The sequence below is a fragment of the Bos javanicus genome, chromosome 3 (genome assembly GCF_032452875.1).
Source record: "Bos javanicus breed banteng chromosome 3, ARS-OSU_banteng_1.0, whole genome shotgun sequence".
NCBI classification, from domain to species: Eukaryota; Metazoa; Chordata; class Mammalia; order Artiodactyla; family Bovidae; genus Bos; species Bos javanicus.
The window spans coordinates 16,190,721-16,216,107 of record NC_083870.1 but is presented as its reverse complement, the minus strand read 5'-3'; the positions used below and the strand labels follow the sequence as shown (position 1 = coordinate 16,216,107).

General features: G+C 44.3%; 1 protein-coding gene across 3 annotated transcripts in view; it reads left to right on the top strand.

Moving 5' to 3' along the window:
• Window positions 1-25,387, top strand: part of TDRD10 (tudor domain containing 10) — a 54,910-nt gene that overhangs the window by 26,858 nt on the left and 2,665 nt on the right. For 2 of the 3 annotated variants that reach the window (XM_061404752.1, XM_061404751.1), the window contains 6 exons: window positions 17,291-17,333; window positions 17,859-17,949; window positions 18,321-18,468; window positions 18,705-18,850; window positions 19,075-19,229; window positions 25,279-25,349. In XM_061404752.1, coding sequence (XP_061260736.1) covers window positions 17,291-17,333; window positions 17,859-17,949; window positions 18,321-18,468; window positions 18,705-18,850; window positions 19,075-19,229; window positions 25,279-25,349 — 654 coding nt within the window. Of the gene's footprint in view, window positions 1-17,290; window positions 17,334-17,858; window positions 17,950-18,320; window positions 18,469-18,704; window positions 18,851-19,074; window positions 19,230-25,278; window positions 25,350-25,387 lie in introns of those variants that run through there. The other variant, XM_061404753.1, reaches the window with a different exon arrangement.

Below are 25,387 nucleotides of genomic sequence, written 5' to 3'. Positions count from 1 at the left end.
ATTAATGAGAAAAACTTTTGGAATGATTCATTAGAAAAGAGAAAAGGGAATAAACATTAGTATTAAAAAAGAGATCATAACTATAGATGTAGCTGATATTAAAATATAAGCTAATAAATTTGAAAACTTAGAAGAAATGGACCTGTTTTTTAAAGTATATCATTTTCAAAACTAATATAAGAACCTGCTAGTCCTATATCTATAAAGCAGTTGAATCAATGTTTAGAATCGTCTTGTGAAGAAAACACCAAGCTCTGATTTGTTTTATAGGCAAATTTACTGAATTTTCAAGGAACGGAAAATTCTGATATTATATAAATTCTTCTAAGGAATAAAAGAGATACTTGTTAGTTCATTCTTTGAGGCCAGTATAACCCTGATAATAAATCAGGCAGGAGATTATGAGAGAGAGAAATTGCAGGCTGGCTTCTCTCACAGGAATACACATGCGATGTTTCTAAACAAAATATTGGCCAAATGAAGTCAATATTGGCTGATGAAGATTGTAATGGCAGTTGGATTTTTTCCAAAAATACAAAAATTTAACATTAAAAAAATGATAAATCTGGAGTTCCATGATTTCCTAGTGGTTAGAATTCTGGGTTTTGATTCTGGGTTCATACTCTGGTCAGGGAATTGAGATCCCACAAGCCAGCCTTATGGTAAGGCCAGGAAAAAAAAGAAAAATAAAGAAAACAATAACTTTCACTACATTAACAGATTAAAGAATGAAAACCATATGATCACTTTAGACACAGCAAAAGCATTTGCTAAAATTCAGCACTAATTTATGATTTAAAAATAAAGATTTTTAGCAGCTCGAAGTGAAAAGTTATTCTTAACCTGATAAAGGCTATCTTCTAAAACTCTACAGAAAATAATATTTAAATAGAAAAACATTATAAGCTTTCTCATTAAAAATAGGAACAAGACAAGGATATACTTTTATCTAGTAAGGTAAGGAAAATAAGTTAAAGGCATAAATACTGGGATAGGAGAAACAAAGCCCATTATTTAAAGATGATGTTTCTTTACATAGAAAAACTTAAATAATTCATAAATTATTAGAAATAACATTTTAATAAGGTAGTTGGATATATATCAGATATATATAAATCAGTTTTATTTATGTTTCCATGAATAAACAACAAAATAATTTTTTAATATAACATTCATAAGATCAATTAAAAAAATTAAGGTACATAGAAATGAATCCAGTGAAAGGTGAGCATGGCCTATGGGGGAAATAAGCTAGTTTTATTGAAAGTCTTATGGTAAAAGTTTGATGTTCGTGGATAGGAAGATAGAAAAAGAGTTATTTAAGAGTCGTTCTCCCCAAATTAATCTGTTGATTCTGCATAATTTCAATAAAAATTCCCACAGGTTTTCCCAGGAATGGAACAGGCTAATTCTAAAATTTATGTGGAAGTTTAAAAGCCTATGAATATTTAAGACTAATAAAATACAATAGAGAGCCCCCCAAAAGAGGCTCTTGCAAATGGAGAAACTAAAGCATCACTACGAACAAAGCTAGTGGAGGTGATGGAATTCCTGTTGAGCTATTCCAAATCCTGAAAGATGATGCTGTGAAAGTGCTGCACTCAATATGCCAGCAAATTTGGAAAACTCAGCAGTGGCCACAGGACTGGAAAAGGTCAGTTTTCATTCCAATCCCAAAGAAAGGCAATGCCAAAGAATGCTCAAACTACCGCACAATTGCACTCATCTCACACGCTAGTAAAGTAATGCTCAAAATTCTCCAAGCCAGGCTTCAGCAATATGTGAACCGTGAACTTCCTGATGTTCAAGCTGGTTTTAGAAAAGGCAGAGGAACCAGAGATCAAATTGCCAACATCCGCTGGATCATAGGAAAAGCAAGAGAGTTCCAGAAAACATCTATTTCTGCTTTACTGACTATGCCAAAGCCTTTGACTGTGTGGATCACAATCAACTGTGGAAAATTCTGAAAGAGATGGGAATACCAGACCACCTGATCTGCCTTTTGAGAAATTTGTATGCAGGTCAGGAAGCAACAGTTAGAACTGGACATGGAACAACAGGCTGGTTCCAAATAGGAAAAGGAGTTCGTCAAGGCTGTATATTGTCACCCTGTTTATTTAACTTCTATGCAGAGTACATCATGAGAAATGCTGGACTGGAAGAAGCACAAGCTGGAATCAAGATTGCCTTGAAAAATATCAATAACCTCAGATATGCAGGTGACACCACCCTTATGGCAGAAAGTGAAGAGGAACTCAAAAGCCTCTTGATGAAGGTGAAAGAGGAGAGTGAAAAAGTTGGCTTAAAGCTCAACATTCAGAAAACGCAGATCATGGCATCTGGTCCCACACTTCATGGGAAATAGATGGGGAAACAGTGGAAACAGTGTCAGACTTTATTTTTCTGGGCTCCAAAATCACTACAGATGGTGACTGCAGCCATGAAATTAAAAGATGCTTACTCCTTGGAAGGAAAGTTATGACCAACGTAGATAGTATATTCAAAAGCAGAGACATTACTTTGTCAACAAAGGTCCGTCTAGTCAAGGCTATGGTTTTTCCTATGGTCATGTGTGGATGTGAGAGTTGGACTGTGAAGAAGGCTGAGCGCCGAAGAATTGATGCTTTTGAACTGTGGTGTTGGAGAAGACTCTTGAGAGTCTCTTGGACTGCAAGGAGATCCAACCAGTCCATTCTGAAGGAGATCCGCCCTGGGATTTCTTTGGAAGGAATGATGCTAAAGCTGAAACTCCAGTACTTTGGCCACCTCATGCGAAGAGTTGACTCATTGGAAAAGACTCTGATGCTGGGAGGGATTGGGGGCAGGAGGAGAAGGGGACGGCAGAGGATGAGATGGCTGGATGGCATCACTGACTCGATGGACGTGAGTCTCAGTGAACTCCGGGAGTTGGTGATGGACAGGGAGGCCTGGCGTGCTGCGATTCATGGGGTTGCAAGGAGTCTGACACGACTGAGCGACTGATCTGATCTGATCTGATGACTATTCTTGTAGAGTTGTACATCTCTGGTGAAAGGACAGACCACGTCAGTTATTGAATCTGGACAATTGCTTTTTTATATGGAAAAATATGAAATTATATCCATGCCTTACCTCATACACAAAAATAAACTCTAGATGAACCATACTTACATGTGAAAACCAAAGCTTTAAAACTTTTAGGAAAAAGTATAGAAGAATCTCTTTATAACCTCAGAGTAGAATAAGACTTGTTAAGGCATACAGAAAAAAAGAGGAGTGATAAATTAAAATTATGAACTTTAGCTTCTTTGAAAGATAATACAAAGGAAGATAAATTCAATCCAAAAAACTGGAAGAAGATACTTGCAGTAATATAACTGACCAGGAAAGGGGTCATCAGACTTTGGCCAGTGGCTGTCTGCTTTTATGCCGCTGGTGAGATAAGAATTTTTCTTTCAATTAAACTTTTCTTTTTGAGGTAATCGTAGATTCACATGGAGTTAGTTGTAAGAAACAGTACCTAGATTCCCTGTACCCTTTACACAGTTCCCACAATGGTAACATCTTACAAAACAATCTCACAACGGGATATTGACACTGATACAGTCAAGGTACAGAACGTTTCCATCACTACCCCAAGCATCCTTCCTGTTATAGCCGCACCCACCTCCCTCCCATCCCCACCTCCACCTTAGTCCCTGGAACAACTAGTCTGTTCTCTATTTCTTCAGTTTCGGGAATGTTATGTGAATGGAAAAACATTGTATGTGACCTTTTGGGATTGGCTTTTTTCTGTCAACATAATTTTTGGAGATCATCCAGGGGCTGTTGCGTATACTAACAGTTTATTCCTGCTGAGTGGTAGTCTGTGGTGTGGATGTACAAAGTTTGCTTAACCATTTACCCATTGAAGGATATCTACATTGTTGCTAGGTTTTGACTATTACAAATAAAATTTGCTGTAGATCTTCATGTATAGAGTTTGTGTGTTTCTCTGGGATAAATGCTCCAAATTAAAATTGCTGAATAGTATGGTCATTACATGCTTCCTTTCTTAAGAAACAGCCAAACGGTTTTCAGTGACTGTATCATTTTACATTTCACTATGAATGTATGAAGGGTTCTCAGACACCCCTCCAGGATGTCACGTTTAAAGTTTAGCCACTCTGGTAGGTATATTTGTGATATCTTATTACAGTTTTAATTTGCATTTCCCTGATGCTAATGCTATTGAAGACCTTTTCATGTGCTTATTTACTATTAGTATATCACCTTTGTTGAAATATCTTTCTTTTTATTGCCCATTTTCTAATTGGATTGTTTGGGGTTTTTTTTGCCATTGAAGTTTGAGAGTTCTTTATGTATTTTAGATACTACTCCTTTGTTGGATACATGATTTGCAAATGTTTTCTCCTACTCTGTAGCTCATTTTTTTTCATCTTCCTAATAGGATTTTTTGTAGAACAAAGGTTTTAAATTTCAGTGAAGTCCAGTTTATTTATTTTTCCTTTTATGAATGATGCTTTTGTTGTCAGGTCTAAGAGCTTTTTGGCCAGCCCTAGCCCAAGCAAAGATGTTCAACATCATTAGTATTGTTGTTGTTCAGTCTCCCAGTCATGTCCGACTCGGAGACTCCATGGACTGCAGCACACCAGGCCTCCTTGTTCCTCACCATCTCCCAGAGTTTGCTCAAACTCATATCCATTGAGTCAGTCATGCCATCCAAACATCTGGTCCTCTGTTGCCCTCTTCTCCTCTGCCCTCAATCTTTCCCAGTATCAGGGTTTTTTCCAGTGAGTTGGCTCTTTGCATCAGGTGACCAAAATATTGGAGCTTCAGCTTTAACATTAGTCCTTCTAATGAGTATTCATGGTTGATTTCCTATAAGATTGACTGGTTTGATCTCTTTGCTGTCAAAGGGATTCTTAAAGAGTCTTCTCTAGCAGCACAGTTTGAAGGCATCAATTCTTCAGTGCTCTGTCTCTTCACGGTCCAGCTCTCACAACTGTATATGACCACTGGAAAGACCACAGCCTTGGCTATAAGGGCCTTTGTCGGCAAAGTGATGTCTCTGCTTTTCAACACACCGTCTAGGTTTGTCATAGCTTTCCTGCCAAAAAGCAGTCCTCTTCTGATTTCACGGCTGCAGTCACCATCCACAGTGATTTTAGAGCCCAAAAAGAGGAACTCTGTCATTACTTCCACCTTTTCTCCTTCTATTTGCCATGAAGTAATGGGGCCAGATGCCATGATCTTGGTTTTTTTTAATATGTAGTTTTAAGTTGTCTTTTTCATTCTCTTCCTTCACCTTCGTCAAGAGGCTCTTTATTTCCTCTCCGATTTCTGCCATTAGAGTGGTATCATCCACATATCTGAGTTTGTTGATGTTTCTCCCACCAATCTTGATTCTAGCTTGTAACTCATCTATCCTGGCATTTCTCATGATGTGCTTACTGTATAAGTTAAATAAACAGGATGACAACAAACAGCTTTGTTGTACTCCTTTCTCAATCCTGAACCAGTCAGTTCCATACTGGGTTCTAACTGTTGCCTCTTGACCTGCATACAGGTTTCTCAGGAGGCAGGTAAGATGGTCTGGTATTCCCATCTCTTTAAGTGTTTTCCATAGTTTGTTATAGTCCGTACAGTCAAAGGCTTTAGTGTAGTTGATGAAACAGAGGTAGATGTTTTTCTGGAATTCCCTTTGCTTTCACTATGATTCTGCACATGTTGGCAATTTGATATCTGGTTCCTCTGCCTTTTCTAAAGCTTAGATGTCTGGAAGTTCTTGGTTCACTTAATGCTGAGGCCTAGCATGTAAGATTTTGAGCATGACCTTCCTAGCATGGGAGATGAGCGCAATTGTCCAGTGGTTTGAACATTCTTTAGTACTGCCCTTCTTGGGAACTGGAATGAGGATTGACTATTTGACATTAGGAAAATGTAAATTAAAACCATAAGAAGATATCACTATATATCTATCAGGCTAAAATTAAAAAGTGACATCCTGGAGGGGATGTAGAGAACCCTTCATATGGTGGGAATGTAAAATGGTACAAAGATTTTATCCTATTTTAAAAAGTTATGTGGCTTTACATTGTAAAGCCCCTTTTGATTTTGAGTTAATTTTTGTATATGCTTTGAAACTTAGGTCGAGTTTTTTTTTTTCTTATGTTCAGTTTTTCCAGCACCATTTCCTCCATTAAATTGCTTTTGCAGTTTTATCAAAATTGGGAATATTTATGTGGACCCATTGTTTTTTCATCCTCCTTCATGGATCACAGCCTTGTCATGGCAAAGGGACTTGCGTAACTCAGTGAAGCTATGAGCCATGCCATGTAGGGCCACCCAAGATGGACGGGTCATAGTGGAGAGTCCTGACAAATTGTGGTTAAGTGGAGGAGGAATGGCAAACCACTCCAGGATTCTTGCCTCAAGAACTCCATGAACAGTATGAAAAGGCAAAAAGATATGACACTGAAAGGTGAACTCCCTGGGTCAGAAGGTGTCCAATATGAAATTAGGGAAGAGCAGAGGGCAGTTACTAGTAGCTCCAGAAAGAATGAAGCAGCTGAGCCAAAGTGGAAATAACGCTCAAATGTGAATGTGTCTGGTGGTGAAAGTCAAGTCCAGTGCTGTAAAGAAAAATATTGCATAGGAACCTGGAATTAACATTAGGTCCATGTATCAGGGTAAGTTGGACATGGTCAAGCAGGAGCTAGGAATCAGTAAACTAAATGATCTCAGTTCATTTCCAAGGCAAACCATTCAGTGTCATGGTAATTCAAATCTGTCCTTCAGCCACTAATGCCCAAGAAGCCGAACGGTTCTATGAAGACCTACAACATCTTCTAGAATTAACACCAATAAAGATGTCCTTTTCATCATAGGGGATTGGAATGCTAAAGTAGAAGTCAAGAGATACCTGGAGCAATAGGCAAGTTTGTTCTTGGAGTACAAAATGAAGCAGGACAAAGGCTAACAGTTGTGTCAAGAGAACATGCTGGTCATAGCAAACACCCTTTTCCCATAACACAAGAGATAACTCTACACATGGACGTCACCAGATGATCAATAGTGAAATCAGACTGATTATATTCTTTGCAGCTGAAGATGAAGAAGCTCTATACAGTCAGCAAAAACAAGACCAGGAGCTGACTGTGGCTCAGATCATGAGCTCCTTATTACAAAATTCAGGCTTAAATTGAAGAAAGTAGGGAAAACCACTAGACCATTCAGGTATGACCTAAGTCAGATTCCTTATGATTATACAGTAGAGGCAAGAAATAGTTTCGAGGGATTAGATCTGTTAGACAGAGTGCCTGAAGAACAATGGGCAGAGGTTCATAGCATTGCAGAGGAGACAGTGATCAAGACCATCCCAAAGAAAAAGAATGCAAGAAGAAAAGTGGTTGAGGAGGCTTCACAAATAGCTGAGAAAAGAAGACAAGCAAAAGGCAAGGGGGAAAGGGAAAGATATACCCAACTGAATGCAGAGTTCCAGTGAATAGCAAGGAGACATAAGAAAGCCTTCTTCAATGAACAATGCAAAGAAATAGAGGAAGACAATAGAATGGGAAAGACTAGAGATCTCTTCAAGAAAATTGGAGATACCAAGGGAACATTTCATGCAAGGATGGGGATGATAAAGGACAGAAACAGTAAGCACCTAACAGAAGCAGATGAGATTAAGAAGAGGTGGCAAGAATGCACAGAACTATACAAAAAGGGTCTTAATGATCTGAATAACCACGATGGTGTGATCACTCAACTAGAGCCAGACATCCTGGAGTGTCCAGTCAAGTGGGCCTTAGGAAGCATTACTATGAATAAAACTAGTGGAGATGATGGAATTTCAGCTGAGCTATTTAAAATCCTCAAGGATGATGCTGTTAAAGTGCTACACTCAGTATGCCAGCAAATTTGGAAAGCTCAGTAGTGGCCACAGGACTGGAAAAGGTCAGCTTTCATTCTATTCCCAAAGAAGGGCAATGCCAAAGAATGTTCAAACTACTGCACAATTGCACTCATTTCGCATACTAGTACGTTTATGCTCTAAATCCTTCAAGCTAGGCTTCAGCAGTATGTGAACTGAGAACTTCAAGATGTACAAGCTGGGTTTAGAAAAGGTAGAGGAATCAGAGATCAAATTGCCAACATCCATTGGATCATAGAAAAAGCAAGGGAATTCCAGAAAAACATCTGCTTCATTGACTACGCTAAAGCCTTTGACTATGTGGATCACAACAATTTGTGGAAAATTCTTCAAGAGATGGGAATACCAGACCACCTGACCTGCCTCCTGAGAAACGTTTATGTGAGTCAAGAAGCAGCAGAATTGGACATAGAACAACTGGTTCAAAATTGGAAAAGGAGTATGACAAGGCTGTATATTGTCACTCTGTTTATTTAATTTATATGCAAAGTACATCATGCGAAATGCTGGGGTGGATGAATCACAAGCTGGAATCAAGATTGATGGAAGAAATATTGACAACCTCAGATATGGAGATGATAACACTCTAATGGCAGAAAACAAAGAGGAACTAAAGAGCCTCTGAAGAGGGTGAAAGAGGAGAGTGAAAAACCTGGTTTAAAGTTCAACATTCATAAAATTAAGATCATGGTATCCATTCCCATCACTTCATGGCAAATAGAAGGGGAAAAGGTGGAAACAGTGACAGATTTTATTTTCTTGGGCTCCAAATGACTGTGGATGGTGACTGCTGCCATGAAAGTAAAAGACACTTGCTCCTTGAAAAGAAAGCTACAACAGATCTAGACAGTGTATTAAAAAAGCAGAGACATCACTTTGCTGACAAAGGTCTGTGTACTCAAAGCTATGGTTTTTCCAGTGGTCATGTATGGATATGTGAGTTGGACCATAAAAATGCCTGAACTTTGAAGAATTGATGCTTTTGAACTGTGGTGTTGGAGAAGACTCTTGAGAGTCCTTTGGACTGCAAGGAGATCAGACCAGTCAATCCTAAAGGAAATCAATCCTGAATACCCATTGGAAGGATTGATGCTGAAGCTGAGGCTTCCATATTTTGGTCACCTGATGCAATTAGCTAACTCATTGGAAAAGACCCTGTGCTGGGAAAGATTGAAGGCAAAAGGAGAAGAGGGCAGCAAAGGATGAAGATTGTTAGATGGCAGCCCCAACTCAATGGACATGAATTTGAGCAAACTCTGGAAGCTAGTGAAGGACAGAGGAGCCTGGTGTGCTGCAGTCCGTGGTGTCACAGAGTCTGACAGGACTCGTGACTGAACAACAACAACACATTTCTGGGGCCTCAGTTTTGTCCCATTGATCTACATGTCTAATGTCTCATGTAGTCTCAGTTACTATAGCTATAAGAAGGACTGAAATTAGGAGATTGCTTCTACTTATTGTTTTTCAATATTGTTTTAGCTGTTCTAGTTCTTTTGCCTTTGTATGTAGATTTTAGGATAATCTATACCTCCACTAATTTTGACTGGAGTTTTTTTTTTTTTTTTAAAGCTTTTAATTTTGTATTGGGGTACAGCCAGTTAACAGTGTTGTGATAGTTTCAGGTGGACAGCAAAGGGACCCAGCCGTACACATACATGTATTCATTCTCCCCGCAAACTCCCCTCCAGTCCAGGCTGCTGTATCACATTGGGCAGAGTTCCATGTGCTGTACAGTAGGTCCTTGTTAGTTATCCATTTGAAATATAGCCGTGTGTACATGTCCATCCCAAACTAACTATCCCTTCCCCGCCAGCAACCATACGTTTGTTCTCTAAATCTGTGACTCTTCTGCTGTTTTGTAAGTTCAGTTGTATCATTTCTTTTTAGATTGCACATATAAAGGATGTCAGATGATGTTTATGCTTCTCTGTCTGATTTACTTCACCCAGCATGAGATGTTGCTGCAAGAGCCATTTTTATTCTTTTTAATGGCTGAGTAATATTCCATTGTGTATGTGTATCGCGTGTCTATCCACTCATCTGTTGATGGACATTTAAGTTGCTCCCATGTCTTGGCTGTTGTAAGCAGTGCTGCAGTGAACCTTGGAGTGCATGTATCATGTTTTTCTCTGGATATATGCCCAGGAGTGGGATTGCAGGGTCATATGATAGCTCTATTTTTAGTTTTTTAAGCCACCTCCACGGTGGCTGTACTAATTTATATTCCCATCCACAGTGTAGGAGAGTTCCCTTTACTCCACCCCTCTTGACTGGAGTTTTGATGGCAATCACTTTAGACTCATGTGTTAGTTTAAGGAGAATTGATATGTTTATTATATGTTGGGTCTTCCAGTCCATGAACATAAATACACAGTATGTGTTTCCATTGATTCAGACCTTTTTTTAAATTTCTTTAATCAGATTGTATAGTTTACAGCATACAAGTTCTAATATATTAGGTTGACACAGGTATTTAATTTTGAGTGATTATAAATGACACTATTTTTGGTTTCTGTCTCCTTGCTCATTGATAGTGTATAGAAATAGAATTTTTTATATTTACCTTATATCCTGTTACTTTGCTGAATATATTAGTGATAGGAATTTGGGGTTTTTTGGTAGATTTCTTGGGGTTTTCTGTGTAGACAATAATGTCATTTGCAAATAAGGCCAGTTTTATTTTACTTTTTTTTCTTTCTGATCTGTATGTCTTTGTTTCTTTTTCTTAGTACTGGCTAGATTCCCAGCACTATGCTGAAGTAGATTAGTGAGTGTGGACATCCTTGCCTTATTCTTTTAGGGTAAAAAGATTCAGTCTTTCACAGTAAAGCATGATTTTATCATAGGTTTCTGGATGGATATTCTTTATTAAGTTGAAGAAAGTGTCCTCTATTCCTGTTTTTCTGAGAGTTTCCTTTTTTTTGAATCATGAGTCATTGTTATATTAGTTTCTTACGATTGCTGTCACAAAGTACCACAAGCTAGGTGGCTTAGGACAACAGCAATTGGTCGTCTCATAGTTCTGGAGGCTAGAGGACCAAAATTAAGGTGTCAGCAGGGCGAAGGTCCCTCTGAAACCTGTGGGGAAGTTATTCCTTGCCTCTGCCTAGCTTCGGGTGGTTTGCCAATAATTCCTGGTGTTCTTTGGCTTACAGGCGTCACCCCAGTCTTCCGTTTCACATAACATGCTCCTTACGTGTCTTCATGTGGGCTTCCATCTGCGTCGGGCTCTGTGTTCAGGTTTCCTCTTTCCATAAGGACACGCTCGTTTTGGGTGAGGACCCGCCCTAGTGACTTCGTTTTACGTCTCTTAGGTCTATAAAGGTCCTGTTTCCAAATAAGGTCACAATCTGAGTACTAGGGATTTGGAGTTCCACAGATATTTTTTGAGGGGGCAGAAATAATTCAGCCTATAACAGATGTTGAATTTTGTTGAATGGTTTTTTTCTGTATTGAGTGATATGAATGTGTGATTTTTCTTGTTTAGCCTGGTTAATATGGATTACCTTGACTGATTTTTCAAATATTGAACCAGCCTTGCATTTCTGGACTAAAACCCACTTGGTCATGGTGTATAATTATTTTTACATATTGCTAAATTCTATTTGATCATACTTTGTTATGGATTTTTGCATCTATTTTTCATGAAGGATATTGTTCTTTTGTGGGTTTTTTTTTTTGTGTGTGTGTGTGTGGTACTATCTTTGGTTTTAATATCATGGTAATACTAGTCTGGCATGCTGCAGTCCATGGGGTTGCGAAGAGTAGGACATGACTGAGCAACTGAACTGAATACCAGTATAAGTGCATTCTATAAAATGAATCAGGAAGTGTTCCCTCCTTTTGGAAAAGACTGTATAGAACTACATTAACTGTTCTTTAAATGTTTGGTAGAATTCTCTAGTAAAACCATCTGAGCTTGGAGGTTTCCTTGTTCTTTTCTTTTTTGGGGGCGGGGCTGTGGGATCTTAGTTCCCCAACCAGAGATTGAACCTGGGCCCCTGGCACTGAAAGTGCCAAGTCCTAACCCCTGGACTTCCAGGGAATTCCTGAGTTTTTTGTTTTTTTTTTTTTAATTATAAGTTCAGTTTCTTTAACAGTAATGGGGCTCTTCAAATCAACTATTTCAGACTGGGTGAGTTTTGATAGTTTATAGTTTTTGAGAAAGTGGTATATTTTGTATTAAGTTGTCAAACTTCATGTTTGTATTTATGTGTAGAGTTGTCCTTTATGTTCCCTTGGTATCCTTTTGATATCTGTGAGGTGTATATTGATATCCCATTTTGTTCCTGATTTTGGCAATTTGTGTCTTCTTTTCAGTCTTACTGGATGTTCATTAATTTTGTCAATCCTTTCAAAGGATCCAGCTCTTTGTTTTATTGATTTAGCCAGAAATTTAAGGAAATCTAAGTAAATGGGAAAAAAGGAGCAGTTAATTCCTGGAGAAGGTTGTATAAGGATAAAAATAATCATAATACATTTTTAGTATTAAAAATTTTAAATTTTCATGGTGTATAACTTGATTCAGCAGCAGTTGGCATTTACATAGTCACATAATAGTGAGAACACTGGAGGGTTTGAGCACAGAATGACCTAGCCAGATTTAATCAATTTATACTAAAAAATCACCTATTGAAGTATCATTGAATTATTACATAAAATGAACCCCTTTTAGGTGTACAGTTTGATGAATTTACTACCGTCACAGTCAAATATAGACCATTTCAGTCACCCCAAAGATTCTCTTGTGCCCTTTCCCTGTTTTGTGGCCCCAGGCAATGACTGATCTGCTTTCCATCAGTTTAGATGAGAGCTATCCTTTTCTAGAGTTTGGTGTGGATGGACTCGTGCCATATGTGCTTCTTTGTGTCTGGCTTCCTCCACTCAGCAGAATGTTATTGAGAATCATCCATGTGGTCACACCATCAGCAATTCTTCCTTTTATTGCTAAGTTGTATTCTGTTGCATGGATGTGCCACCATTAGTTCATCTGTTCACTTAGATTTAGGTTTTAAAGGGACCCTGGGGAAGAGACTCCAAGGGCCTGGAAGCAGAAGACCTGTCTTGGGTGGTACAGGTAAGAGATGCAAATGCCTGTTACGCCGGCTGCAGTGTCGTAGGGTGAGCACATCCCTACCTTAGGACCTCAGGCATCCTCGGCAGGAAGGCTCATCTCCCAGATGCCTGCGGGTTTGCCTTCTCAGTTCATTCGGGCCTCTGCTTAGCTGTCACGCCCTCCCCCACGCTTGCCCTCTTGTCCCTCTCCTTGCCTTGTGAATCTTCTTTGCCCTTATGGCCATCGACCTTATACTTCTTTGTATACTTCTTGTCTCCTGCCCCCACCAGAGTGTGAGCTTTGTGATGGCTGTGTCCAGAACGAACGCATTGTATAAATATGTGTGGAGTGACTCGGTGTAGCTCCCCAAGGTCAAGGCCTGTGTCTATTCTCTTTGTCCCTCTAAGCCCAGCACATAGAAATGCAAGAAGTACAAGGTGGTACTGGGTGGCAGGAAAGCAGTTGATGGTTAAGCTCTAAGTTTTAAATTTCCACTAGGATATGCCTGTCAGGGAGCTCCAGGTGTGGTTCCCCAGGTAGAGACAGGACCTTAAAAGTGATGGTCCAGGGTGGACGCAGCAGGCCAAGGGTGTGGCAGTGAGCAATCCCAGGGAGGCCACTGCTATTCTGAGTGTCACACGAGGTCGGTGCCCCCAGCCCCCAGAAGCCTTCTGGCCACGGACCTTTGTGTGCCCTATGACTTCCCTTCCACTGCTGGGACTTCCCTGCATGCTTCTGGAGCAGGCCACCTCTTGGAACGCTTGGCCAGCTGGTAGCAGTGTCCCAGAACAAAGTAGACCATTAACAGCTGTTGACTGATCGGGGCGTAGAGTTACTGTGCTTGTGGCAACAACAGAACTTAATTAAAATCGGCTGGTTTGGCAGTTCCTGAGGTGCTGCCTCGGTTGCTGCAGCTTCTAGGTGGCCACTTCTGTGTTATGCATATCCTGAAATGTGACGTTTGTTTTTGAGTGATGTGTCTGCTCTGGTGGTTGGATGAGAATTGTATAGATTTTCCTCTGAAACTGAATTTCACAAACTGACAAAATAGGCTTGTTATATTATATCTCTCAAATCATGAGGGAATAATAATTAGACCTGGAATGGTTTTCAGTGTTTCTGTATTAATAGTAATTTTTAGCTTGACACCCCTGCTGATAATTGGTTCTTGAGATTGGTATATGGAACTGCCTTGCTAAGTGCTAAGTCACTTCAGTCGTGTCCGACTGTGTGACCCTGTGGACCATAGCCCGCCAGGCTGCTCTGTCCATGAGCATTTCCCAGACAAGATTGCTGGAGTGGGTTGCCATTTCCTTCTCCAAAGGATCTCCCTGACCCAGGTATTGAACCTGCATCTCTTAAACATCTGTCTCCTGCATTGCCAAGAAAGTTCTTTACCACTAGCGCCACCTGGAAAGCCCTATTCAAATAAAAAGGCAGCTTCCGTCTATGGGGTCGCACAGAGTCAGACACGACTAAAGCGACTTAGCAGCAGCAGCAGCAGTGCTTGGCTAGAGCAGAGTTTTTACACTCACTTTGCTTTGTCGTAGGTTAACAGAAGGCAATGGCAACCCACTCCAGTACTCTTGCCTGGAACATCCCATGGATGGAGGAGCCTGGTAGGCTGCAGTCCATGGGGTCGCTAAGGGTCACACATGACTGAGCGGCTTCACTTTCACTTTTCCTTTCAGGCATTGGAGAAGGAAATGGCAACCCACTCCAGTGTTCTTGCCTGGAGAATCCAGGGACGGGGGAACCTGGTGGGCTTCCGTCTGTGGGGTCACGCAGAGTCGGACACGACTGAAGCAAATTGGCGGCGGCAGCAGCAACAGCAGGGGCAGAATGATTTCACGTGGAGATTTTATCTGGGCTCCCTTGGTTGACTGTGGTAGTTCGCCTTCGCGGAGGGCTCACTCTGCGGGCTCTGTAATGATTGCTTTGCTGTATGAACCTGTTTAAACCCAGCAATAGGTGCTGCTACTCTCCTGTCCTGCAGACGAGACGCCAAGGAACCAGGCCAAAGTTAAGGAGCTCGATCCTTAAAGTTCTCGATCCAAGATTGGAGCCCAGTCTTACTCCAGAACCTGCACTTTTAGCCTCTCTGTTTTAAAATTCTGTTTATTTATTGGCTGCATTGGGTCTTCGTTGCTGTACTTGGGCTTTTTTCGGTTGCGGCAAGCAGGGTCTACTCTCTGGGTGTGGCCCAGGGGCTTCTCTTTGCGGTGGCTTCTCTTGTTGCGGAGCACGGGCTCTAGGGTGTGCGGGCTTCAGGTGCTGTGTCGCCTGGGCTTCGTTGCCCTGCAGCATGTGGGATCTTCCTGGACTGAGGACTGAACCTGTGTCCCCTGCATTGGCAGGTGGACTCTTAAGCTCTGGACCATCAGGGAAGTCCCTTAACCTCTCTTCCATTTATCAAGCATCTGTTTTGTGTCGTGTCCTGAACAGATGCTGACCAAAGTAGATCCTCACATCAGGTATGATTCATGGTATTGAAGAGGAAACCAAGGTTTATATTAAGAATTTGCCCCAGTTCATTTCTCCTTCCTCCCTCCTCCTTTCTCTTTCCTTCTGTCTCTTTCTCTCACATATATTTACTTACCATGTCTCAGACACTGTTCCCTGAGGTTTCCTTGGCCACGAAGGTAGTTGTCAGAAGAGAGTTGTGGTTCACATCAGGCTTAAATTCCAGTGGAAATACACATACAGTAAACCCGTAAAAAAGTGAATAAATAAGAAAATGCCCTCCCTCCCGCAAAAAAAAGAGGAAAAAGAAAATGTCAGATAGTATTACCAACCAGGGTTCTTGGCCTCCTTGATCAGTAGAAATTGATTAGAGGCCAGACAAGAAATTCAGGCAAGGCTATACTGGGTCCCCCTCTGCAGCAGCACCAGGAGGGAAAACGAGCACCAAGCTCTCTTGCTAGTTCCCAAGGTGGGCTCAGCTGGGTCCTTACATGGGGTGAGCAGGGGCGTGTCCAGGACTCAGGCCAGAGAGGTGGCTTCGGTGGTGAGCCCATGCCTTTGTGCATGGGGCAGGTACAGCACCCTGCTTTTGCTCCCAGTCTTCAGAAGTGGCATTGGGTTTGGGTTTCCCATCTTTTTCATATCTTGTTGTCCATGATTCTCCCTGACTGCACGCGCACGCGGTTATTTTTAGTCCCTTAGAGTTTCCTTGTATTTTATTGTTGGAGGAGACATTTGTCCAGTTGCGAGCACTGCAGCAAAGGGTCCCAGGCCCAGCCTGTCTCAGTAGGAAGAGGCAAACGTAGGACTAAAATGAGGTGAGGTGATGGAGAGCAGAGGGGCCACTGAAACGGCTCTTAGGGTTCCTCTCCGTGAGGAAGTGGCGGCTGAGATCTGGGTGTAAAGTCAGCCAACCGTGGGAAGACCAGGGAACGAACATGCTAGACAGAGGGACTGCCTGCACATGCCTCAAGGGTGAGTGGGCAGAGAAGAGGTCAGTGGAAAGAGGGTAGATCATGGTGGCCTTGGCGGGCCCACGTGGGGACTTTGGGTTTTCTCTGTAAGCACAGTGGGAAGGTGCTTGGTGGCCACAGTAATGGGCAGAGAGAGCGGGGTGGGGGGTGGTTTGGGTGGTGAGAGGATGAGGGGGTCCCCCGCTTCCAGTTGCTTCCAGTTTTCTCCTGATGAAGAAGCAAGTTCACAGGATGGGTGTTGGATGGGAGGTGTGGAGGGTTTGAAGAGCGGAGGGGGTGAGGTGTCATCCATTGGAGGGAAGGAAGGAAACTCACTAGGGGCTTATGGAAGGATTGTGGCATGTCCACTGGAGAACAGCGGCTGTGTGTGTTCTCTGGCGGTGGGGAGGTGTGGGGGAAGCAGGAACGTAGCCAGGCAGGCAGACCTGTGGGTGTAACCAGGGTGGGGGGTTTCCAGATCAGGACAGTTGACAGAGGGAAGCCAGTGTGGATTGGGGGCTGCAGGTCTGTAGTCTGTCTCAACCCAGACCTGCACCAGAGTAGCCATCCCTACCCCTTTCTCCTCCTCTTTCCGGAGAAGTGCCCACAGGGGCCTTGGGGCTAAGCAGTGCTGGGCTTCTGTGCCTGCAGGTCCTGGTGAGCGTTCCTGGCAGCATGCCCTCCCTCCCCGCTCCCTGCTCCTGAACCTCCTGTCTTTACTTGGCTCAGGATCCCCTGAGAGAATGGAGAAAGCCGGATGGGGGGTCCCCAAAGTCAGCTGAAGCCTGTGGCAGTCCAGGGGCTGTTGCTGGTCTCATCCAAATCCACTTGGAGAGACCCAGTATGTAAACAGTGAGATGAACACCGCCATGTCTGAGTGATGCCTTTTCTCTTTCTCCCTAGATTTCAGAGAAGGCCTCTGCTCAAGGATTTGCTGGAACCACTGGTGAGATTCCCCAGCTGCCATCTGTTCCCAGGACGTGCCTTTGCAGCTCCCGATTTACCTCTCCCAGCCTCCTTCCAGCTTTGTCCCCCATTGACCCCTCAGTGTGGAAAATATTTTTATTCCTCTAGGATGCCTTCTTTTTTTTTTAAGATTTTTTTTTTTTTTGATGTGGACCATTTTTAAGGTCTTTGTTGAATTTGTTACAACATTGCCTCTGTTCTGTGGTTTGGTCCCTTGGCCATGAGGCATGTGGGATTCTAGCTCCCCAACCGGGGGCTGAAAACGCACTCCCTGCAGTGGCGGGTGAAATCCCAGCCACTGGACCACCAGGGAGGTCCCTGGGATGCTTTGTTGATGAAAGATCATCCAGCACACCCTCCCCTAGAGGGTCTAGAGGCTGAGACCGGGCAGGATGTAGCTTCACCGCCCATCTCATCCTACCTCTGGGGTCTCTTGAGGGGGAGGTGGGGGGCAGCCCTCTGAGACCGCCCTGGTGCCTCCAGGACTCCACTTTCTGCCTTCCAGCTTGTCCACAGCTCACTCCTAAAGCTTCTGGTGAGCCCTGTGAGACAGAAAAATCCAAGACAAGCTTCTTTGCAGTTCCCATGGAAATGAGGTGAGCGGAGGTGTAGAGGCCACCAGCAAATGGCAATTGCAAACGTCTGCTCGGTCCCTAGAGGGTGGGGGCAAGGATGGTATGAGGGTGGGGAATCAAGTTTTCAGAACTCCCGCATCAGACCCAAGCACTAAGGCCGTGACCCACCGTGACTTACAAAGTCCGTCTCCTTTTCTGTATGGTGATGGCCTGGGACTCTCCCCAGCCTAGATGCCCTGAGATCAGAGTGTCCGAGGCACTTGTCTTGTCCCCACCCTGGGGAGGGCCACAGCCCTCTTGTCAAGGTGACTCTCCTGCCCAGCATCCCCAGGACAGGCGGTCAGATTGTTCTGTGTTCACCCCCTTCCCTCTGTTCCCTGCCCTTCGCACAGAGGGTCCTTCTTGGTGCTGCTCCTAAGGGAATGTTTCCGAGACCTGGGCTGGCTGGCCACCATCCCCAGCATCAGCGGGGAGGTGGGGCTGTTGGTGACCAGTACTGTCCCTCAGACCCCCTTCTTCTGGGCCATGCACATCACTGAGGTACGGGCTTATTGGTGGTCCTCTGGGGCTTGGATCCCTCCTCGTGCGGCCCCCCTGGGGTGAGGATCCACAGGGGCCGTACTTTGATCCCTGGTTCGGCCTCACTCTCTCTCCCACCTCGTACCTTGGGTTCCCTTGGGGTGGATCAGTGGTGCTGATGTAACAGGTGATACCTGCCAAGACACACGTGTGATACGGACAGGCAGCGAGGCCCGTGGCGTTTGTACCGTCCACAGACACTGCACCAGAACATGCAGGCCCTGTTCAGCGCCCTGGCCGAGGCGGAGGAGCAGCAGCCCTACCTGCAGGACTCAGCGGTGCGGCGCGGGACGCGCGGTCTGGCCGAATACCACCTGGGCGATTACGGCCCGGCCTGGAACAGGTGTGTGCCGGGCAGGGCTGGAGGCTTGCCTCTCCATCCTGCGGACTCCCGTGTCTTTGCTGCTGCTTCTCTCAAGATCATTCCTGTGATCACCTCTCCACCCAAGGCGGGGAACAGCGTAGGAAGCTCTTTCTCTTCCTAGCCCAGAGCTTCCAGCCCTCTCCATGAAGCCTGCTCTGTGTGGCACCAGGTGGGACAAACCTCTTCTCCCTCCCTCTGGCCAGGTGCTGGGTGCTGGACCGCGTGGACTCCTGGGTGGTGGTCATGTTCGTGGATTTTGGCCGATCGGCCACCATCCCTGTGCAGTCCCTGCGCACCCTGGACAGTGATGACTTCTGGACCATCCCCCCGCTGACTCAGCCCTTCATGCTGGAGAAAGGTAAGGCTCCCTCCACCCTCCTCCAGAGGACCCAGGGGACGGTAGATGCTGTGCGTTCCTCCGGGCACCTGAGCGGGAATGGCTTCTGCGTAGGGGCAGCCAAGGCCCCTGGGATGCCTTCCCTTCAGGCTCTGTTGTTCTGGTCTCACCCTAGTTTTCAGCATCTGCCCCTTGCCAAGCGTTCTGGAGAATTTGGTTTTTATACCTGGTCTCTCCGAACAACAAGATCTGGGAGGGGACCTCAGGTGCTGCCTGAAGGCTGGGTTCTCTGGGTGGGGTGAGGGGAGGGCAGGCCTCCCACTCTTGCTTCTGCCAGAACTGCTCAGCTGCCATCTATTTCATGTACATTGAGTTTCGCTTAAGATTTCTTCAGAGAGGGATTCTTTGTAGAAGAAAAGTGGTGTTTGAAGACCAATGATAGGGGTTAGAGCAGTGGACACAAGGCTGTTCCCTGATGTGATGTTTATCATTTTATGTTTTTTAACTGAAGTATAATTGATTTACAATATTGTGTTTCAGGTCTACAGCAGAGGGATTCCGTTATTTGCTGCTGCTGTTCAGTTGTCCTGTTTGACTGTTTGTGACCCCCATGGACTGTGGCATGCCAGGTCTCCCTGTCCCACGCCATCTCCCAGAGTTCACCCAAGTTCATGTCCATTGAGTCAGTGATGCCACATCTGACTGTCTCATCCTCTGTCACCCTCTTCTCCTTTTGCCTTCAGTCTTTCCCAGCATCAGAGTCTTTTCCAATGAGTTGCCTATTGACCAACTCAGGTGGCCAAAGTATCGGAGCTTCCAGCTTCAGCATCAGTCCTTCCAATGAGTATTCAGGGTTGACTTCACTTAGGACTGACTGGTTTGATCTCCTTGCTGTCCAGGGGACTCTCAAGAGTCTTCTCTAGACCACAGTTCAAAAGCATCAGTTCTTCGGTATTCACCTTTCTTTATGGCCCAACTCTCACATCCATAGTGGAAAGACCATAGCTTTGACTACGGATCTTTGTTGGCAAAGTGATGTCTTTGCTTTTTAATATGCTATCTAGGTTTGTCCTTTAACATGTTATTTAGCCTTCCTTCCAGGGAGCAAACAACTTTAATTTCATGGCTGCAGTCACCATCTGCAGTGATTTTGGAGCCCAAGACGACGAGAAAATCTGTCACTACTTCCACTTCTTCCACTTCTATTTGCCATGAAGTAATGGGACCAGAAGACTCTTGAGAGTCCCTTGGACTGCAAGGAGATCCAACCAGTCCATTCTAAACAAGATCAGCCCTGGGTGTTCTTTGGAAGGAATGATGCCGAAGCTGAAACTCCAATACTTTGGCCACCTCATGCGAAGAGTTGACTCATTGGGAAAGACTCTGATGCTGGGAGGGATTGGGGGCAGAAGGAGAAGGGGACGACAGAGGATGAGATGTCTGGATGGCATCACCAACTTGATGGACGTGAGTGTGAGTGAACTCTGGGAGATCTGGGGACAGGGAGGCCTGGCGTGCTGCGATTCATGGGGTTGCAAAGAGTCGGACACGACTGAGTGACTGAACTGAACTGAACTGAATGGGACCAGATGCCATGATCTTAGTTTTTTTAATGTTGAGTTTTAAGCCAGTGTTTTCACTCTCCTCTTTCACCCTTATCAAGAGGCTCTTTAGTTCCTCTTTGCTTTCTGTCATTAGAGTGGTATCATCTGCAAATCTGAGGTTGTTGATATTTCTCCCAGCAATCTGATTCCAGCTTGTAACTCATCCAGCCCAGTGTTTCACATGATGTACTCTGCATATAAGTTAAATAAACGGGGTGACAATATACAGCCTTGTCATACTCCTTTCCCAATTTTGAACCAGTCAGTTGTTCCATACAGGGTTCTAACTGTTGCTTCTTAACCTGCATACAGGTTTCTCATGAGACAGGTAAGATGGTCTGGTATTCCCGTCTCTTTAAGAATTTTGAAATTTGTTACGATTCACACAGTCAAAGGCTTTTGTGTAGTCAATGAAACTGAAGTAGATGCTTTTCCAAAATTCCCTTGCTTTCTTTGATCCAACGAATGTTGGCAGTTTGTTCTCTGGTTCCTCTGCTTTTTCTAAACCAAGCTTGTATATCTGAAATTTCTCGATTTAAGTACTGCTGAAGCCTTTGAAGGATTTTGAACATAACCTTACTAGCATGGGAAGTGAACGCAATTGTCCAGGAGTTTGAACAGTCTTCAGTGCTGCCCTTCTTTGGAACTGGGATGAAAACTGACTTTTTCTAGTCTTGTGGCCACTGCTGGGTTTTCCAAATTTGCTGACATATGGAGTGCAGCACTTTAACACCATCATCTTTTTGTATTTTAAATATCTCAGCTGGAATTCCATCACTTCTACTAACTTAATTGGCAGTAAGGCTACCTAAAGCCCACTTGACTTCACATTCCAGGATGTCTGGCTCTAGGTGAGTGACCACACCATTGAGGTTATCTGCATCATCAAGACCTTTTTTGTACAGTTCTTCTGTGTATTCAGTTTTATGTGTGTGTGTGTGTGTATTTATATATATCTTTAAGTTTCTTTTCCATAAGAGGTTATTACAGGATATTCACTGTAGTTCCCTGTGTGTGCGTGCTCAGTCATTTCAGTAGTGTCTGACTCTTTGAGACCCTGTGGACTGTAGCCTGCCAGGCTCCTCTGTCCGTGAGATTCTCCAGGCAAGAATACCAGAGTGGGTTGCCATGCCCTCCTCCAAGGGATCTCCCTGACCCCAGGGTGAAATCTGTACCTGCCTGTGTCTCCCGCATTGCAGGCAGGTTCTTTACCCACTGAGCCTCCTGGGAACCCCCATAATTCCTTGTGCTATATTTTAAATCCTTCTTGTTTACCTGTTTTACATATAATGGTTCAGTTTAGTCACTCAGTCGTGTCCGACTCTGCGACCCCATGAACTGCAGCACGCCAGCCTCCCTGTCCATCACCAACTCCCGGAGTCCACCCACACCCATGTCCATCGAGTCGGTGCTGCCATCCAACCATCTCATCCTCTGTCCTCCCCTTCTCCTCCTGCCCTCAGTCTTTCCCAGCATCAGGGTCTTTTCCAGTGAGTCAGCTCTTCGCATTTGGTGCTCTATTAATTCCATACTCCTAATTCATCCTTTCCCCACCCCGTCGGTAACCATAATTTTGTTTTCTGTGTCTCTAAATCTGTTTCTGTTTTGTAAATATTTTCATTTGTTTTATTTTTTAGACTCCAATTATAAGTGATATCACATAATATTTGGCTTTCTCTATCTGACTTCCCTTAATATGATAATCCCTAGATCCATCCCTGTTGCTGCAGATGGCGTTGTTTCGTTGTTTCGTTCTTTTTCTGTGGTTTCTTTGTCCACTCCTCTGCTGATGGACACGTAGGTTGCTCTCATGCCTTGGCTATTATAAATCCTGCTGCTGTGAACTTCAGGGTGCATGTATCTGTTATTTATTTGGCTGTGTTGGGTCTCAATTGTGGCTTGCGGGATCTTTTCAGATGCAGCAGTGAACTCTTAGTAGCAGCATGCAGGAAGGATCTAGTTCCCTGACCGAGGATCAAACCTGGGCCCCTGGCATTGGGAGTGTGATGTCTTAGCCCCTGAACCCCCAGGGAAGTCTCTGGGGCACATGTATTGTTTTGAGTTGGGAGTTTTTGTTTTTTCTGGATATATGCCCAGGAGTAGGATTGCTGCATCATATGGTAACTCTATTTTTAGTTTTTTAAGGAACCTCCATACTGTTCTCCAGGGCTTCCCAGGTGACTCTGTGGGGAAGAATCTGTCTGCCAAGGCAGCAGACACAAGTTCGATCTCTGGGTGGGGAAGATCCCCTGAAGAAGAAAATGGCAACCTACTCTAGTGTTCTTGCCTGGGAAAATCCCATGGACAGAGGAGTCTGGCAGGCTACAGTCCAGGGGTTCCAAAAGAGTCGGACAGGATCTAACAACTAAACAACAACAATAAATACTGTTCTCCATAGTGGCTGCACCAATTTATATTCACACCAACAGTACAGGAGGGTTACTTTTTCTCCACACCCTCTCCAGCATTATTTGTGAACTTGGTGAAGATGGCCATTCTGACTGGTGTGAGGTGATAGCTCATTGTGGTTTTGATTTGCATTTCTCTAGTAATTAGCTATGTTGAGCATCTTTTCATGTACCTATTGGCCACCTCTGTGTCTATTCAGGTCTAATGCCCATTTAAAAAATAATTTTATTTATTTGGTTATTTTGGCTGTGCTGAGTCTTCGTTGCTGCGCAAGCTTTTCTCTCGTTGCGGCAAGTGGGGGCTGCCCTCTCTGTGCGCCCGCTTCTCACTGTGGTGGCTTCTCTCGTTGTGGAGCGCAGGCTCGAGGGCACATGGTGTTCAGCAGTTGAGCACGTGGGCTCAGTAGCTGCGGTTCCTGGGCTCTAGAGCACCGGCTCAGTAGTTATGCATGAGCTGAGTTGCTCTGCAGTGGGTGGGATCTTCCTGGACCAGGGATGGAAACCGTGTCTCCTGCATTGGCAGGCAGATTCTTTACCACTGAGCCACCAGGGAAGCCCCTAATGCCCGTTTTTTTATTGGGTTGTTTGTTTTTTTGATGTTGAACTGTATGAACTGTTTGTATATTTTTGAAATTAACCCCTTGTTGGTTGCATCATTTGCCAGTATTTTCTCCAAGTCTGTCTGTTGTCTTTTTGTTTTATGGTTTCTTTTGCTGTGGAAAAGCTTTTAAATTTGATTAGGTTCCATTGGTTTATTTTTGCTTTTATTTCTCTTGCCTTGCGAGACTGATCTAAGAAAATATTGCTATGATTTTTGTTAGAGAATGTTTTGTGTTCTCTTCTAGGAGTTTTATGGTGTCATGTCTATACTTAAGTCTTTAAACCATTTCGAGTTTATTTTTGTACATGATGTGAGGGGTTGTTACTTTAGATCTGGACACCTGTGGGGCCTCAGTTCTGCAACCTTGAAATGGAGAGGCCACTTCTTTGCTCTGGCTCTTCTCAAGACTGGGGTTTAAGTGAGATGTGAAAGGGTGAAAGAATGCTTTAAGGGCCTGAGGAGAAGTGGATGTGAAGAAACACACACACACAAACTAAGATGGAAAAGTGCAGCAAGTGCAGCGCCAAGCCTCCCTGCTAGGCGTATGGGCTTGTGCCCAGCGGTGAGGGGGCACCACCCAGAGGTCGCCTTGGGTCATTGCATGAAGAGGCTCAGCTTGGGGACTCACACAGCAGACAGGGCTGGGGAGCTTCTTGTAGGCCGAACCTGACTGCTCTGGTGTTGGAGGGTAGCCCAGAGTAAGGAGCCCCCTGCCCTCTAAGAGCAGCTCCAAGCCTGTCAGAGGGGCCAGAGTGTGCAGCCCAGGTGGGGGGCTGCTCAGCTCTCATGTGGACTGTGGTCCTGAGGCCAGGTGGGCAGGTGTACAATTTTATGGATGGGGAAAGTAAGGCTCAGAAAAATGAAAGGGACTCCTTCATGTTTCATAGTAAGAAAACGGCCTGGGTGAGGGTAGAACTGAGGTCTACCCCTTGATATGAGCCAGTTGCACGCATACAAACAGCCCCAGAGTGTTGGGGGGGTGGGAATGGCATGAGCTGAGTAAGGGCAGACTGGATAAAGGCGAGTGTCTGACCAGCGCCCTGCCCTGCCTTGTCCCAGCAGGTAGGAATGCTCGCTCGTCATGGTATAAAGGCTCTCTGTCTTTTAACTTACATCTCTCCAGCCAAAACTCAGAGCCGAGTTGAGTGAACCGTTTTCTGTCCCCAGAATTTCCATTAGGAAATGTGCAATCTCAGATACCCGTAATCATTTTAACAAGTATAATGCTTCCTTTTATGTGCTCTCACTTTGCCCTCCCCCTCTCCTCCCTCTTCAGTGCTGATTATCTCACGTTATCCTGGCAGCTGGGAGTGAGCTCTGACTAGCAGAGACTTGTCCGCATGAGTTGGTCTGCAGCCAGAACCCTTTCCTGCAGCCCCAGCCTCTCACTTCCCTCCCTTGCTCCTCCTGCCGGACCAAGAAATACCAAGGTTTTGTTCTTGAATTTTGTTTTGCAGGTATTTTGAGTTCAAATCAGGTTATCCATCGCATCCTCAAAGGGAAAATCACTGGTGCTTTGAACTTGGAGGTAACGGCCCTGTGTCTACTGTTCCTTCCCTCCCACCC